General features: G+C 37.6%; 2 protein-coding genes across 2 annotated transcripts; one reads left to right on the top strand and one right to left on the bottom strand.

Moving 5' to 3' along the window:
* Positions 1–1,029: 1,029 nt before the first annotated feature.
* GCK72_003051 (uncharacterized protein) lies at positions 1,030–1,580 on the top strand (the record flags this gene model as incomplete). Its single annotated transcript, XM_053723779.1, has 2 exons — positions 1,030–1,220; positions 1,271–1,580. The coding sequence occupies 2 exons, from the start codon at positions 1,030–1,032 to the stop codon at positions 1,578–1,580; spliced, it is 501 nt and encodes a 166-aa protein (XP_053592424.1).
* Positions 1,581–2,970: 1,390 nt separating this feature from the next.
* Positions 2,971–13,374, bottom strand: GCK72_003050 (uncharacterized protein; the record flags this gene model as incomplete). The annotated part of the gene is made up of 5 exons (XM_053723778.1): positions 2,971–3,085; positions 3,129–3,878; positions 7,396–7,481; positions 11,360–11,473; positions 13,324–13,374. The coding sequence occupies 5 exons, from the start codon at positions 13,372–13,374 to the stop codon at positions 2,971–2,973; spliced, it is 1,116 nt and encodes a 371-aa protein (XP_053592423.1).
* Positions 13,375–13,666: the final 292 nt, after the last annotated feature.

Here is a 13,666-nt window from a genome sequence, read left to right as displayed (position 1 = left end):
TGTATTTTACTAAAACTGGTTACATATTTAGAATCAACGCAAAATTTGCTATAAAAAAAAAACTCTATTATTTTCTGAAAAATGTACCAAAATGTAGATCTCGACGAGTTCTATACCTGGAACTCACTACAGACCGAATGTCTATATGTTTTTTTTTGCAATTTTAGTGAAAAAAAACTGCTGAAATTCATTATTAGACCATTTTAACCGATTTTTACTAGGGAAGGCCTCCAGGTGACCGTGAAGTTACGGGACGTGACTTATATGATTGGAAAGCTGAGAAAACGCTGATTTCATATATATATATATATATATATATATTCAGTGTTTGCCCTCGAATCCTAATATTCGAGGAAAATGAGGTCGAAGTTTGGACCCCTGACAAGTCATTACCTTCCTGAAGTGTGAAAAATATCGGCATCCTAGCGTCGGTAGTTGTGTGGCCGGTCTTTTTCTTTTACAATTCCTTTCTTTTCACATATAAATTTGTATTACATTACTCATATTTAAAAAAAAATAAAGTCAGACCCAATTAGAGCATCTGGGAAATTGTTTTAAAAAATGCAAAAAAATTTGCCTCGCCGGGAATCGATCCGAAACCCTTCCCCATGCCACGCCGGGAGGAGATGACTTGTCAGTGGTCCAAACTTTGACCCCGTTTTTCTCGAATACCAGGCCTCGAGGACAAAAACTTAATATATATATATATATTTCTGAAATCAGCGTTTTCTCAGCTTTCCAATAATATAGGTCAAGTCTCATAACTCCACGGTTACTCGGAGGCCTTCCCTAGTCAGCGTCAGTGCCAAAAACATCCCGAAAAACACCAAAACACGTGAATTTGTAGTCTAACACCGCAAAATCTTGATTTGGTCGAACTTTTTTGTTTTGTGCTTCTTCGGTTAGCTCTCAATTATCGCATTTTCGCGGATTGGGATTTCTGTTCGTAGTTTTTGAGTATTGACACAAAAATGTTCATATTTTTCTACTCAATGCTCAACTTTTGAAGGATTTTCGTATCGTTTAGTCATGATGATGATATTTACAGAGCTACGGACAACAACGAAGTTGTCGTCCCAAAACCGGATCTTCAAAACCGCTATCGGTGCGCGAATCATGGTTAATGAGAACTTGAAGTGTGAACTAATGAACGGGGACACCGCACTAGTTCAAAAAGTCTACGCAGACCAAAATCAAAACGTCGAACGTCTCACCGTCACGTAAGTCTCCTTTTCTGTCTTGTTGCATCTAATTTATGAACATTTTACAGACCCGCGGACAGCAACGAGATCGTCACAATCTACCAGCGACAACCTCAAGAAAACGGTCGCCAGCAGCAACAAAAGCCCTTCCTTCCCGTACTGCCTGCGTATGCGGTGACTTATCACAAGGCGCAAGGACAAACGCTGGACACCGTATTCTTGGAACTCCCACGCTCTATGAATGCCAGCCTCTTTTTTACGGGAGCCAGCCGAGCGATCATCTATGGGACTCGTCTCCACCTTCTCAATCAAGACAAATGGAGCTGCTCTCGAGGAATACAATCGGCTGGGCGCCACAATCCAACTCCCACCAATTGATTAATTGTCATGTGTGTGCGTTCCCCCCCCCCTTTTCCATTCGAACGAACATTTTTCCACACGTCAAATCATTCTAGTTTTGCTTGTTTATTCAAAAAGTTGTGAAATAAAACACAAAAACCTAAATTACACATAATTGTCAATGAAACCACCGACGGCACGCATTTCAAAGTTTTCCACAAAGTGCTCCAGATTCTTGTCCAAAATATCAAGATTGTGTCCGAAGAGAAACAACAAACCAATCTCGTTATCTTGAATATCCAAGTTTTAAAAATACGAACATTTATAATTGTAGTTATCGAGTCAAAAAAAAATGAAGATACCTTATCAAAATCTGCTTTCTAGATCTATCACGCAAGAATTGAGATGGTTACTGTAGTTACCGTAAATACTGTATTATAACGGCATGCCGTTATATTTTTCAACTGCCTCCCAGAGAAATTTTGAGGTTTTAAAAACTCATTAAACTTAAACGAAAAACCTTTTTTGGGCATTCTTTTCGTTGATCAAGACGTTGTCAATCACGCTGCTTCTAATCAGAAACAATAAATAACACCGGAATATTCATATTCATGAATTCTGAGTATTGATGGGGTGCCGTTATAATACAGGTGCCGTTCTATTACAGGTGCCGTTATAATACAGTATTTACGGTACTTTGGCCCCTAAAACTAGTTATCTTACAATTAGACGACAGATTAAAAACTAAAAAAAACATGTAGCCATCGTCTTATGAAATTGCTAGACCCGCCTATTCTGGCTCCGCGATATTTTGCAACTCATCATTTCGCAACTCATTATTTTTTCGCAACTAAGTTATTTTGCAACCAGTCATTTCGCAACTACACTCTGAATCATCAAAAGTTTTCGGCACTCGAGAAATGTTAGCTATTACTGTAAAAATAGAGAAAATACGGAAAAAATGGGATAGGAGTTTTTGCTGGTTGACAAATACGTATATAAATAAAGCGGTTACAAAACGCACGTTTGTTGCGTTTGGCCAAAAAGTTGCTGTCTTAGAAAATAATGGAAATTCATGATCTTAACCAAAAAACTTTGGATTTTTTTGGGTTTTTAAATGAAAAAATGCTGATTTCGGTAGTATCATGCAGATTCTGGATTCCGTTAGAAGCGTCGCGGCTGAGCGTTGCGTGTTCAATCATACCTATCAGAGTTGTGCGGAATTCCTTCCTTTGGCTTCCGGCTTCCGCCTTCCGATTTTTCGACGGAAATTTTGCCTAGTGGTTTTCGATAAAATTTAGTATGAAAACAACGCCAAAATTCGTTTTCAGTGATGACCAGAAAAACTATTCTCTCAAATTTGTCAAAGAAACACATATGGGAAGACAGTACGCACTTTGATCAAAATGTATTCCTTGCAAAACTTTATTTAAAACAAATTCAGAGAATCAGTAATCACAATAGTACGATCATTTTTCATAATAACATATGCTTGCACTCCAGTTTTTTCTTGTTTGATGCGATAAACTGTGTTGGTGAAGAATCTGAAAATGAGAGACTCAACCAAAGCTTCCAATTAGAACTTACGCCTCCCCCATCTCTTCAATCGGCACGATTGTAGATGGTACCTCTCTCATAATATCATTCCAGAAAAAGTCAACATAATTAAATGCCAGACTTGCGTAGGTTAATTGAGAACATCCGTAAATCCATTTTTTGATGAATTGCTGAATTTCAAGCTTTTGTGGGCTGCATCCATATAATATGACATGTTTGCAATTAATGAATAAATTGGATAAGTGCCTTGTGGTCACCCAATTTGCATAGTTAATTGTGAGCTTATCAAAACTGAACTTCGGGATCAAAGACTTGTTCAGATACTCGAATCTTGTAGTCGTGAAGCATTCCAGAAGAACTTCAGAAACGTCTCTACAATTGTCCAAAACAAATTCCCCGGTTTTATCACTCATAGAGTTGATCTTCAAAGTTTGGATATTCATCTTCAGTGAATGAATGAAGTTAATGAATCCTTTCACAAACTGATGACTTCTCCCATCAAAAACTAGACAAATTTCAGGAGTATTAAACACGTACACCAAAAATAATAAAAGTCGTTTCTCATTTGTCGGGGCTTCATTTTCAACTCTCCTCAAAAACGTCCAAATTGATCCAAAAATCGGTGTGTGAGTTTGGATGTCTAGCAGGAATTTACTATTTGTGGTTTTCAGGGAGAACGCAAAGGTTTCCTCAAAATAAAAAGTCACTGAGTACTTCTGTCTATCGGTGTAGAACTTGATAGCATATTTTGATTTTTTTGAGCAGAACGAGAGATAGAATCTGAAAATGGTCTGGATGAAAAAAGCTGAAAAAGGTCTTATAGATAAAACTTGAGCTTCATTTCTGTAGTTGACAACTTTCTGATTGCTCCGCCCACTTTTGAGATATTTGTTTTTTAAGAGGAATTTTGTTTCGTTTTCAGCTATCTTTCTTTAAAATCGCGTATCTCAAAAGTGGGCGGGACTACCAAAACAACAAAAATATAGAAAATAAAATTTCACACATTTTTGTAGTTAACAACTCTGTTTTAGCTCCGCCCACTTTTGATAAATGGTATTTTAAAGATGGCTAGTGTACATTTACTGTGGTCGGGGTGTGGATTTGCTGAATTGTTTAAAAATTAGAACAGACTTTGCCTTTTCAGAGTCAAAATGACTAGCGTCCCCCGCCTCCCGGCGGGCTCCGCAAGACGGGGCTTCGCCCCGTGCACGGTTCATGGCAAGTTTTAAATTCAAAATATTGAATTGCCTTTTAAAATTAAATTTTACTGGAAATAGTACAGAACACTGCGTTTATATCATCTGGAAACTGTTAGAGTGGTCAACGTTTAAATTATTTTTTCAAATAATTTACATTCTTCGAGCAATCGTTGAAGTTTTTTTATTCAAATATTCAAAAAAGTTCAAAAAAAGATTCACAATTTATATCTCAACAGCAATAATAACAATAAAAAACTTTTTTTTTAATTTTTCAAATTCGAAGTTTTGAATTTGAAAAATCAAAAATCTTTGTCGAAATCTCAGTAATATTGAACAGAACTGTTTGGATTCTTCCCGATCCAGAAAAGCAACAAAACGATTATAAACAGGAACTTCCCATTGACTTAATTCCCTAAACTTCACGTTCTAAAGTTGTAAAAACCATTGCTGAAAGATTTGTTCTATTCGAAAATCACTTCAATCCAAAAAGTAAAATAATTCTTAAAAAGTTTAATAATAAATTTTTAAAAAGTCACTCATGAGAAGATTCGAACCATCACCTCACAGACTCTCACCCCCGCCCACTGCCATTGCGCCACCGACGCACAGGAAATCTCGGTCATTGCGGGAATTGAAAAAAGGGGCGCTCCTCGCAGCAGTACAATGACACATACAATGACAAAATTGTCAGTGTATTCGAAAAAAATGTCAGTGTAGATTCAGGTTTCTCCACAGAATCGTCCGGCTTGAATATTTTTTGATCGGACTTTTTGGTTCCATTAGATCTCCAAAAGTTTAGATCAGTGTCCAAAATTCAGAGCGATTCAGTGAATCCAGTTCCCAGGACAGCGAATGGAAAAAATCCCCACATGACCAAAAACCCACGAAAATCACAAATTTCGGTTTTCTGAAAGGTTTTTCAGCTAAAAGTATATTGCATTTTACATGGTTCGATAGAGATTTTTTTTCTACACATTTCTTTTTTTTCGGATCGTGAAATTTCTCAAAACTGAGCAAGTTACAGCCGGTCAAAGTTTTGGGCGGAAAAAGGGGGATCGATCGATAATTGCTCATTTTTTGACTGTTTTTTGAGTATAACTCGAATGCATCATTTCCAATTTGAAATCTGTTTTTTTAGTCACCTCCCCCATGTCAGGTTTCATAACTGTACCAAATTTCAAAGCTTTCGGTTCAATACAACGCGAGATATCGAGAGGAAAGTAAAAAATTCGGAAAAAAAGTAGTTCCCTTTCTTTTATGGCCATAAATCATATTTTTCCATATTTCCAGATAATTTTTACATGTCTCGATAGCCAGATCTTTAAAGATCTTAAGTCCAAAGAATAACCCGGAAATGTTCAAAACTGGCGACGTACGAAGCAGGAAAAGGCAAAAATCGTGAATTTCTCAAGCCATTTTTTTGAGTGAAAAAAGTTGCTCTTACTTTTGTGCTCATAACTTTTCCGCGAATGCTTCAAACCCACCCCCTGACGGTCGCCACCGGCGCCCCAAGTTTTTGTATCACCATGAAAAAGAATTTTTTGAAAAAGTTGAGAACGAAAAGAGTTATTAAGAAAAATGAGTGCGGACGTTTTTGTGGACATTTTTTTTGGACAAACTCCGCCCACTCCAAATCGGCACGCTCATACTTACGCGATTTAAGAAGAGGGGCCGAACAATTTTCAATTAAAAACCAACAAAAAACATAAAAAAAACACACCAAAAATACCTTTTCAACAAATCTGGCGCGCCTTTGACGCATAATTAGCTGTCTTTCTTGCGAGACCTACCTTCAATGCAGCAAATTACGCGTCATAGGCGCGCCAGATTTGTTGAAAATGTGGGTTTTTATTGATTTTCCTATCGAAATTGCCAGTTTTAAACATTTAAAAAAATTTTAAATGCATTATAACAAGTAAATACACTGTAAATATACACTGAAGGCAGATTGCAAAAACGCGTCAAAGGCACGCCAGATTTGTTGAAAAGCCGTTTTTTGAGTGTTTTTGATGGTTTTTATTGATTTTTAATCCAAAATTGTCAGTTTTGACATAGAAAATGTAAAAATAGCTTCGAATCATCGTGAACAGGGTGCTCCACCGATACTTCAAAACCGATTAAAATCGGTTATTGGTAAGAAAATCGGTTAAAATATTCGTCGGTTTTTAGAAAAATAAATCGATTTTTCTCCGGAGAAAAATCGGAAAAAATCGATTTTCTTCGATTGTGTTTTGAAAAAAAACCGTTCGGTTTCGGTTCTCATCGGTTTAAAAACCGATTAAAAACCGATTATTCTTCGATTTTTACCGATTTTTGCCGATTTTCATCGGTTTTTTTCTGAAAGTTCAAGTTCTACAGTAGTTTGTCACGTTTCTATCATATTTTGCACTGTTCTCAATTTAGATTTTACGTTAAAATTAATAATTTCTCATCTTTTTTCAAATTTTCAATAAAAATAGAAAAAACGTGTGACGTTTTTGAAACGTGACAAACTACTGTAGAACTTGAACTTTAAGAAAAAACCGATGAAAATCGGAAAAAATCGGTAAAAATCGAAGAATAATCGGTTTTTAACCGGTTTCTAAACCGATGAAAACCGAAACCGAACGGTTTTTTTTCAAAACACAATCGAAGAAAACCGATTTTTTCCGATTTTTTTTCGGTTTCAAACCGGTTTTTGTTTTTGAAAAACCGGTTGAATTTAATCGGTTGGAGAAACGATTTTCACCGGTTGAAAAAACCGGTTTTTCTTCGATTTTACCGCCGGTGGAGCACCCTGATCGTGAATTTAAATAATTTAGCAAATCCACACCGCGACTACAGTAAATATGCATTAGTCATCTTTAAAAGACCATTTGTCAAAAGTGGACGGAGCTATAACAAAATTGACAACTACAAAAATGTGTAAAATTTTATTTTTTTATATTTTGTTGTTCACAATATTTTGGTAGTCCCGCCCACTTTTGAGATACGCGCTTTTAAAGAAAGATAGCTAAGTTAAAGACACCCAAGCTCCTCTGCTATCAAAAAGTTGTCAACAATGAAAATGTAGCCCTAGTTTTGATCTACAAAATTATAACAATTATAAAAAAACTTACTGTTCCTGAACTCCGAGGCAGTTGAAAACATTGAACAGAGGCAATCTGGGTAGATGGAGAAGTGGAAACGGTTTAGATGAGGACATCTGGAATAGGGAATGATAATTTCAAATTGTTGAAACAAAAAGAGTCAGAAAAACTGTCTGAAGGCCAGAAGACGTTGGGGAATGCAACGAGTGGATGGATTCGGAAGGTGCTAATGACGTCCGGACAGATGGTGCACAGTGAGAGAAGACGGGATCGATAAATAAACAATGAGCAGCTCTGATGGAGTGGAGGTCTGCAAATTTTATCGTGTTAGACAATACAAGAAGACAACGCGAAACGAAGAGAGTGCTAATGACGTCATAATCCCCACGAGCAGAATGTGTAAGTGATAGTTAAATGGAGGAGTCAACAGCTTCTGAATCTTCTCAGCTTCTGAATTCTCTTTAAAAAAATAATTTTCTCTCTCCATTTTCTCTTCTCCTCCTTACCATCACCCTGACAAGTGCACAATTCTTCTTCCCAGTCGGAATGGGTTCCAACAGTAACGGCTACAACTACAATGGAGGCGGAGCCACGTATGGTAACGGACACAAGGATACGGAGGGCTACTTTGCAATGTGCGAAGGATGGACGTGTCAAAATTAAAAAGAATTTGTGATCTACTCCTCAATACGATTTGACCTACTTATCGGGTATCCGCCATTACTATTACACCAGTCGGTTCACGTCTCCTAACGGCGACTAAACCTCCTTCTCAACACCACCCTTCTAGGTGTTACGGTTCTCGTGTTACGGTGAATCGTGCTTGGAATCCTCTATTTTTTCCGAATCCAATAATATCAAAAAATCTTTCACGTCGTCACTTTTTAGAAAATGGCCTGTATCTTTTTATGACGTGGACCAATCCGGAAACGGACGACACGTTTGGAATCCTCTATTTTTTCCGGATCAGATGAAATCAAAAAATTCTTCACGTTCTGACATGGGTTCGAACCAACTAACTGTTGTCAACGTTGCTTAACCTGCCAGATCGGACGCGGCGACGCACCCACCTGATCCATGCGGCCAGGAGAAATGGCGGCCGGGGCGAGGAAAGAAAAGGCAACGCTTTGCCGACCGTCTCTCCCCCCTTTTTCCCCTGCCGAATCTCATATGCTTTATCAGTGTTTCAGTTTCAGAAGACGTCATTTTAAGAATTTTGAAAAAAGAAAAATACGGGCATCGAGTGGTGAAAATTTCTGATCTTTTGGTCCAAATTTGAAGAAAATCGGTTCAGTAGGAAGGGCGGTAGGATCGGCGAACCACAGACAAACATACAGAATCTGGTGTTTGTTAATAGTAAAGATTCTTCTTGTTATAAACTTTGATTTAAAAAATTATATATTTCTTCTTTTGGATCTCAAATCGAACAAATCCATTTTATGTTTTAAATAGAATAAAGCAAACGCGGACATCCGGACAAAACAAACAGACAGACAGACAGAAAATTCAAAAAACACACTTTCAACTTGTTCTCGAGGAGTACAAGAAGCTACTCTTGGTTTTTTTTTAATGTTTGGACGATTTTGATTAAAATAGTGTACTCTCTCGGTTTCAAACTACGATAAACTAGAAAACTCGGCAAATGTCGAGTAAAATCGACTAAAATTGAGAAAGATTCGAGAAAGTCCGAATTCATCTTGTCCACGAAGAGTACACGGTGTTTTTAGTCAATTTGCTCGACATTTTGGATAGTTTGGATGAAAAATCGTCTAAATTCATTTGCAAGATTTTCCGGCACTGATAAAATCATTAAAAAATAACAAAAACATTGTTTTCAGGCTAAAATTTAGAAAAAAAAATGTCCCGAAAATCTTAATAAAACGGAACTAGTGCATTTAGGAACCCGGACATTCGGACACACCAACATACATACAAACAGACAAATAGAGAGACGGGTAGCTGAATTCACAAGGTTCTAGTATTTCCTTAATATTGGTATATTTGAGAAACACGTCGGCATAGTATTTCTTGAAATTGAGACGTTTCGAAACCAGATTATAAGACATTCGGACAAACCAACATACAGACAGACAATACTGTCTCCACTACCGTCACAAACTTAGAATTTCGGTCTCCTGTCTCTTCGCTGTTGCAAAAATTTGTATTGTTTCTCACAGGCAACGAATTGTCCGTCTTTAATTTTTCAACGTCTACAATAACAAGGGAGGTCTCAATTATTTACAAATGAGTGGACAGAAATATAAAAAAGTGAAAACAAGGAAGGTGTCGTGAGGTTATGGAAACAGATCAACATGATAATGGGAGAGGAGAAAAAGCGGGTTTCTGAAAATAGCGAATCACGATGGCCTAGAAAACTCCAGAAAAACGGAAAACTAGTCCCTTCGAATTTATGAGAGGAGATGCCTATTATGAAGTGAATATTTGCACACATGTTTTACAAAACTGGTTTAAAAAATGTATTACGTTGCAATATATATTCAATGGTCATCAAGGCTTACTAGGCAGGCTAGGCAAAACCGGGTTACAGATCCCATCAATCAAATTTGATATTTAGAATTCAGTTTCCAAACGTCTCGTTTTAAAACGACTGTTTTCGAAACGCCCGTAACAAAATGCGGTTTTGATCAGAAAACAAAATGAGCAGAATGATGTTTTTGAAATGGCGAAAAACGGGATAGAAAATGTTTGAACGTAGGGCGGAATGAGAAAAATTCCAAACAGCAAAAGGCGGAATAAAATGTCGTTTTAAAATGACGATTTGACCTTATTTTCCTGTAAAAAGCCCCATAAAATTGTTAAATTTTGTTTTTTTATTTGGCGAAAACTCCTTCTTTTGCTGCAAAAACACCACGAAAATTACAGTAAATTCAAGAAGACAATCATTTTTTCAAGCTGATATCCTCTAGGCGGAAGACAAAAAAAATCTTATCGGTGGAAGGCGAAATTCCGCTCAACCCTGGTCTCGGAGCAGCCCGGAATAAATTCCCAGTTAGATTTTACGGATTACTTAAAAATTATCATAGAAAATTAAAGGAAACCGTAATACGATCAACTTCGAACACCACACCAAACATCTACGTACCCACACCACGAGAGTCTGCCCCCTTGTTATTCTCACCTTAGAAGAGAACTACGCCATCGAATTCCAAATCATTTTACCGTTTTCTAGTGACAATCATGATGTCACCAGGTGCAACGCCGTAAAATCTTATGGGAAGATGAAAAGAATCGATGTAAACTGCCTGAAGTTTATCCTAGTTGCAAGTCGAACATTTCCAGTAGATCGCAGAAAAAAGAGTTCCGTTCTGACCGCTGTGTTCTCCCTAGAGTTCCTCCTCTAGGCGTTTCTTCTTTACTATACCCATTTCGTCTTTTTACATTGAGCTGTCTGTCCAAAGGTTTTTCAATCTAGGACCATTGTTGCTTCTAGTTTGTTGCCGCTTCAATCCTTGATTTATCCATTCATCGTTGTTTGATTTATATGAAAAAAAGTGAGAATTGTTAAGGGTGTCAGTTGAAAAGTGAGAAAGAATTAATTCGGATTTTTGATACTTTTTAATGAATTTTTGATATTTTCTAGATTGGGAGGATTCAAACCCGCGTCTACCGTGAGTACACTCACAGCCCGTAGGTAAGACTACTCGCAGCGTAACTGACCGAGTCTAACAGGATCCGACGCAAGAAAGAATGGTGGGGGAAGTTAATTGAAAAATAATAATTCCCTTATAATAAATTTTTATGAAATTTCTGATATATTCTAGATCGGGAGGATTCAAACCCGCGTCTACTGAAGTATCCTTCAGCCCGGATAAGTATAGACCTCACGCAGCGTAACTGACCGTGTCTAACCGGAACCGACACAGATAAGAATGGTGGGGGAAGTTAATTGAAAAGAAATTATTCTGTTTTTTGATACTTTTTGTGAAATTTCTGATATATTCTAGATCGGGGGGAAAGACTCATCTTTACTCACGTTATTTCTTTGTCCATTCATTTTGTTGAACCGTTGTTGTTCTGCATCTGTGTACTGTTGTGGATCGTTGTGTGCTCCGGGACACTGTTCTGGGGGCGATGTAGTGCTTCTCGACTGGAAAAAGGAAGTATCAGGTTGTGTTATGGATAAGCTCGCATGAAGAGGTAACTTGAGAGAGAAATTCTGGGAGATATAAAAGAGATAGAGAACACAGGTAGATCAAATGCAATAAGAAAAGGAAAGAGCCCAAAAAAAGAGGACTGCTCAGTGCGGGAGTGAAAGGGACAACTGACTGTATTCCATCAGTCACACATTATTGAGACTGGGGGCGTGCCCTGTTTGCCATCACCTATTAGATTTCCCAGAAAGATAAGTGACAGGTGTGAGTGTTTATGGCTGAGAATAACAAAAGGAACACAGGCCGGCATCTTCTCATTTGTAATTGTTGGTAGATGTTTGAATGGAGGGTGTGAACTCTCAGCCACAAACACTCGCACCTGTCATTTATCTTTCTGGGAAATCTAATAGATGACATATCGATAGAGAAAAAACATGCAGACAGGTGAGAACGAGGGATTAATAATAAATACGTGTTTTCATTGTTCTTCACTTATCTCAATGTGAAATCTAATAGGTGATGGCGAATAAGACACGCCCCCTAGTCCATATGAGGTCTGGCTGTTGGAATACAGTCAGTTGTCCTATTGACTCCAGCAGCTAGCAGTCCTCTCTTTTTGGGCTCTTTCCTTTTCTTATTGCATTTGATCTACATGTGTTCTCTATCTCTTTTATATCTCATTTTCTCTCTCAAATTACCTCTTCATGCGAGCTTATCCATAACACAACCTGATACTTCCTTTTTCCAGTCGAGAAGCACTACATCGCCCCCAGAACAGTACACGGATGCAACTCAACAACGGTTCAACAAATGGGATGGATAAATAACGTGAGTAACGATGGGTCCTTCCTCCCGATCTAGAATATATCAGAAATTTCATAAAAAGTATCAAAAATGAGAATTATTTATTTTCTTCATGACTTCCCCCACCATTCTTTCTTGTGTCGGATCCTGTAAGACTCGGTCAGTTACGCTGCGAGTAGTCTTACCTACGGGCTGTGAGTGTACTCACGGTAGACGCGGGATTGAATCCTCCCGATCTAGATTTTATCAGAAATTCGTATAAAAATTTATTCAAAAGGGATAATTTCTTTTCAATTAACTTCCCCCACCATTCTTATCTGTGTCGGTTCCGGTTAGACACGGTCAGTTACGCTGCGTGAGGTCTATACTTATCCGGGCTGTGGGGTTACTCACGGTAGACGCGGGTTTGAATCCTCCCGATCTAGAATATATTCAATCAAATGTATAACAAAAACATGTTCGTCTTTTCTTTTCAACTGACCAATCTTTCTTGTTTTCATAAAAATCAACAAGTGCAACAACGGATGAAGGAATCAAGGACTGACAGCATACAGAGAGATTGATTACAAACTGTAACGAAGAAACGAGGAATGTGAATAATCAAGTATCTAGAATACAGGTCAGTTTTTATCAAAACTTGCTTTTTCAGAGAATTGAATCCTCCCGATCTAGAATATATAAGAAATTTCAAAAAACAGAACAATTCCTTTTCATATATCAGAATTTCATAAAAACATCTAAAAACATTATAATTTCTTTTCAATTAACTTCCCCCTCCATTCTTATCTGTGTCGGTTCCGGTTAGACACGGTCAGTTACGCTGCATGAGGTCTATACTTATCCGGGCTGAGGTTTACTTCAGTAGACGCGGGTTTGAATCCTCCCGATCTAGAGAATATCAGAAATTTATAAAAATTTATCAAAAACAGAATTATTTCTTTTCTTTATGACTTCCCCTACCATTCTTTCTTGTGTCGGATCCTGTAAGACTCGGTCAGTTACGCTGCGAGTAGTCTTACCTACGGGCTGTGAGTGTACTCACGGTAGACGCGGGATTGAATCCTCCCGATCTAGAGAATATCAGAAATTTCATTAAAAGTATTTAAAAAAACCTTCTCACTTTTCAACTGACACCCTTAACAATTCTCACTTTTTTTCATATAAATCAAACAACGATGAATGGATGAATCAAGGATTGAAGCGGCAACAAACTAGAAGCAACAATGGTCCTAGGTTGAAAAACCTTTGGACAGACAGCTAAATGTAAAAAAGACGAAATGGATATAGTAGAGAAGAAACGCCTCGAGGAGGAACTCTAGGCACAAGAATATGATTCTCCCTGGTGACATCATGATCGTCATCATAATAGAAAAACGGTGAGATGA

The sequence above is a fragment of the Caenorhabditis remanei genome, chromosome I (genome assembly GCF_010183535.1).
Source record: "Caenorhabditis remanei strain PX506 chromosome I, whole genome shotgun sequence".
Classification (NCBI taxonomy): domain Eukaryota; kingdom Metazoa; phylum Nematoda; class Chromadorea; order Rhabditida; family Rhabditidae; genus Caenorhabditis; species Caenorhabditis remanei.
Note: the sequence above shows the minus strand (reverse complement) of the source record. Positions and strands in the feature narration are given on the sequence as shown.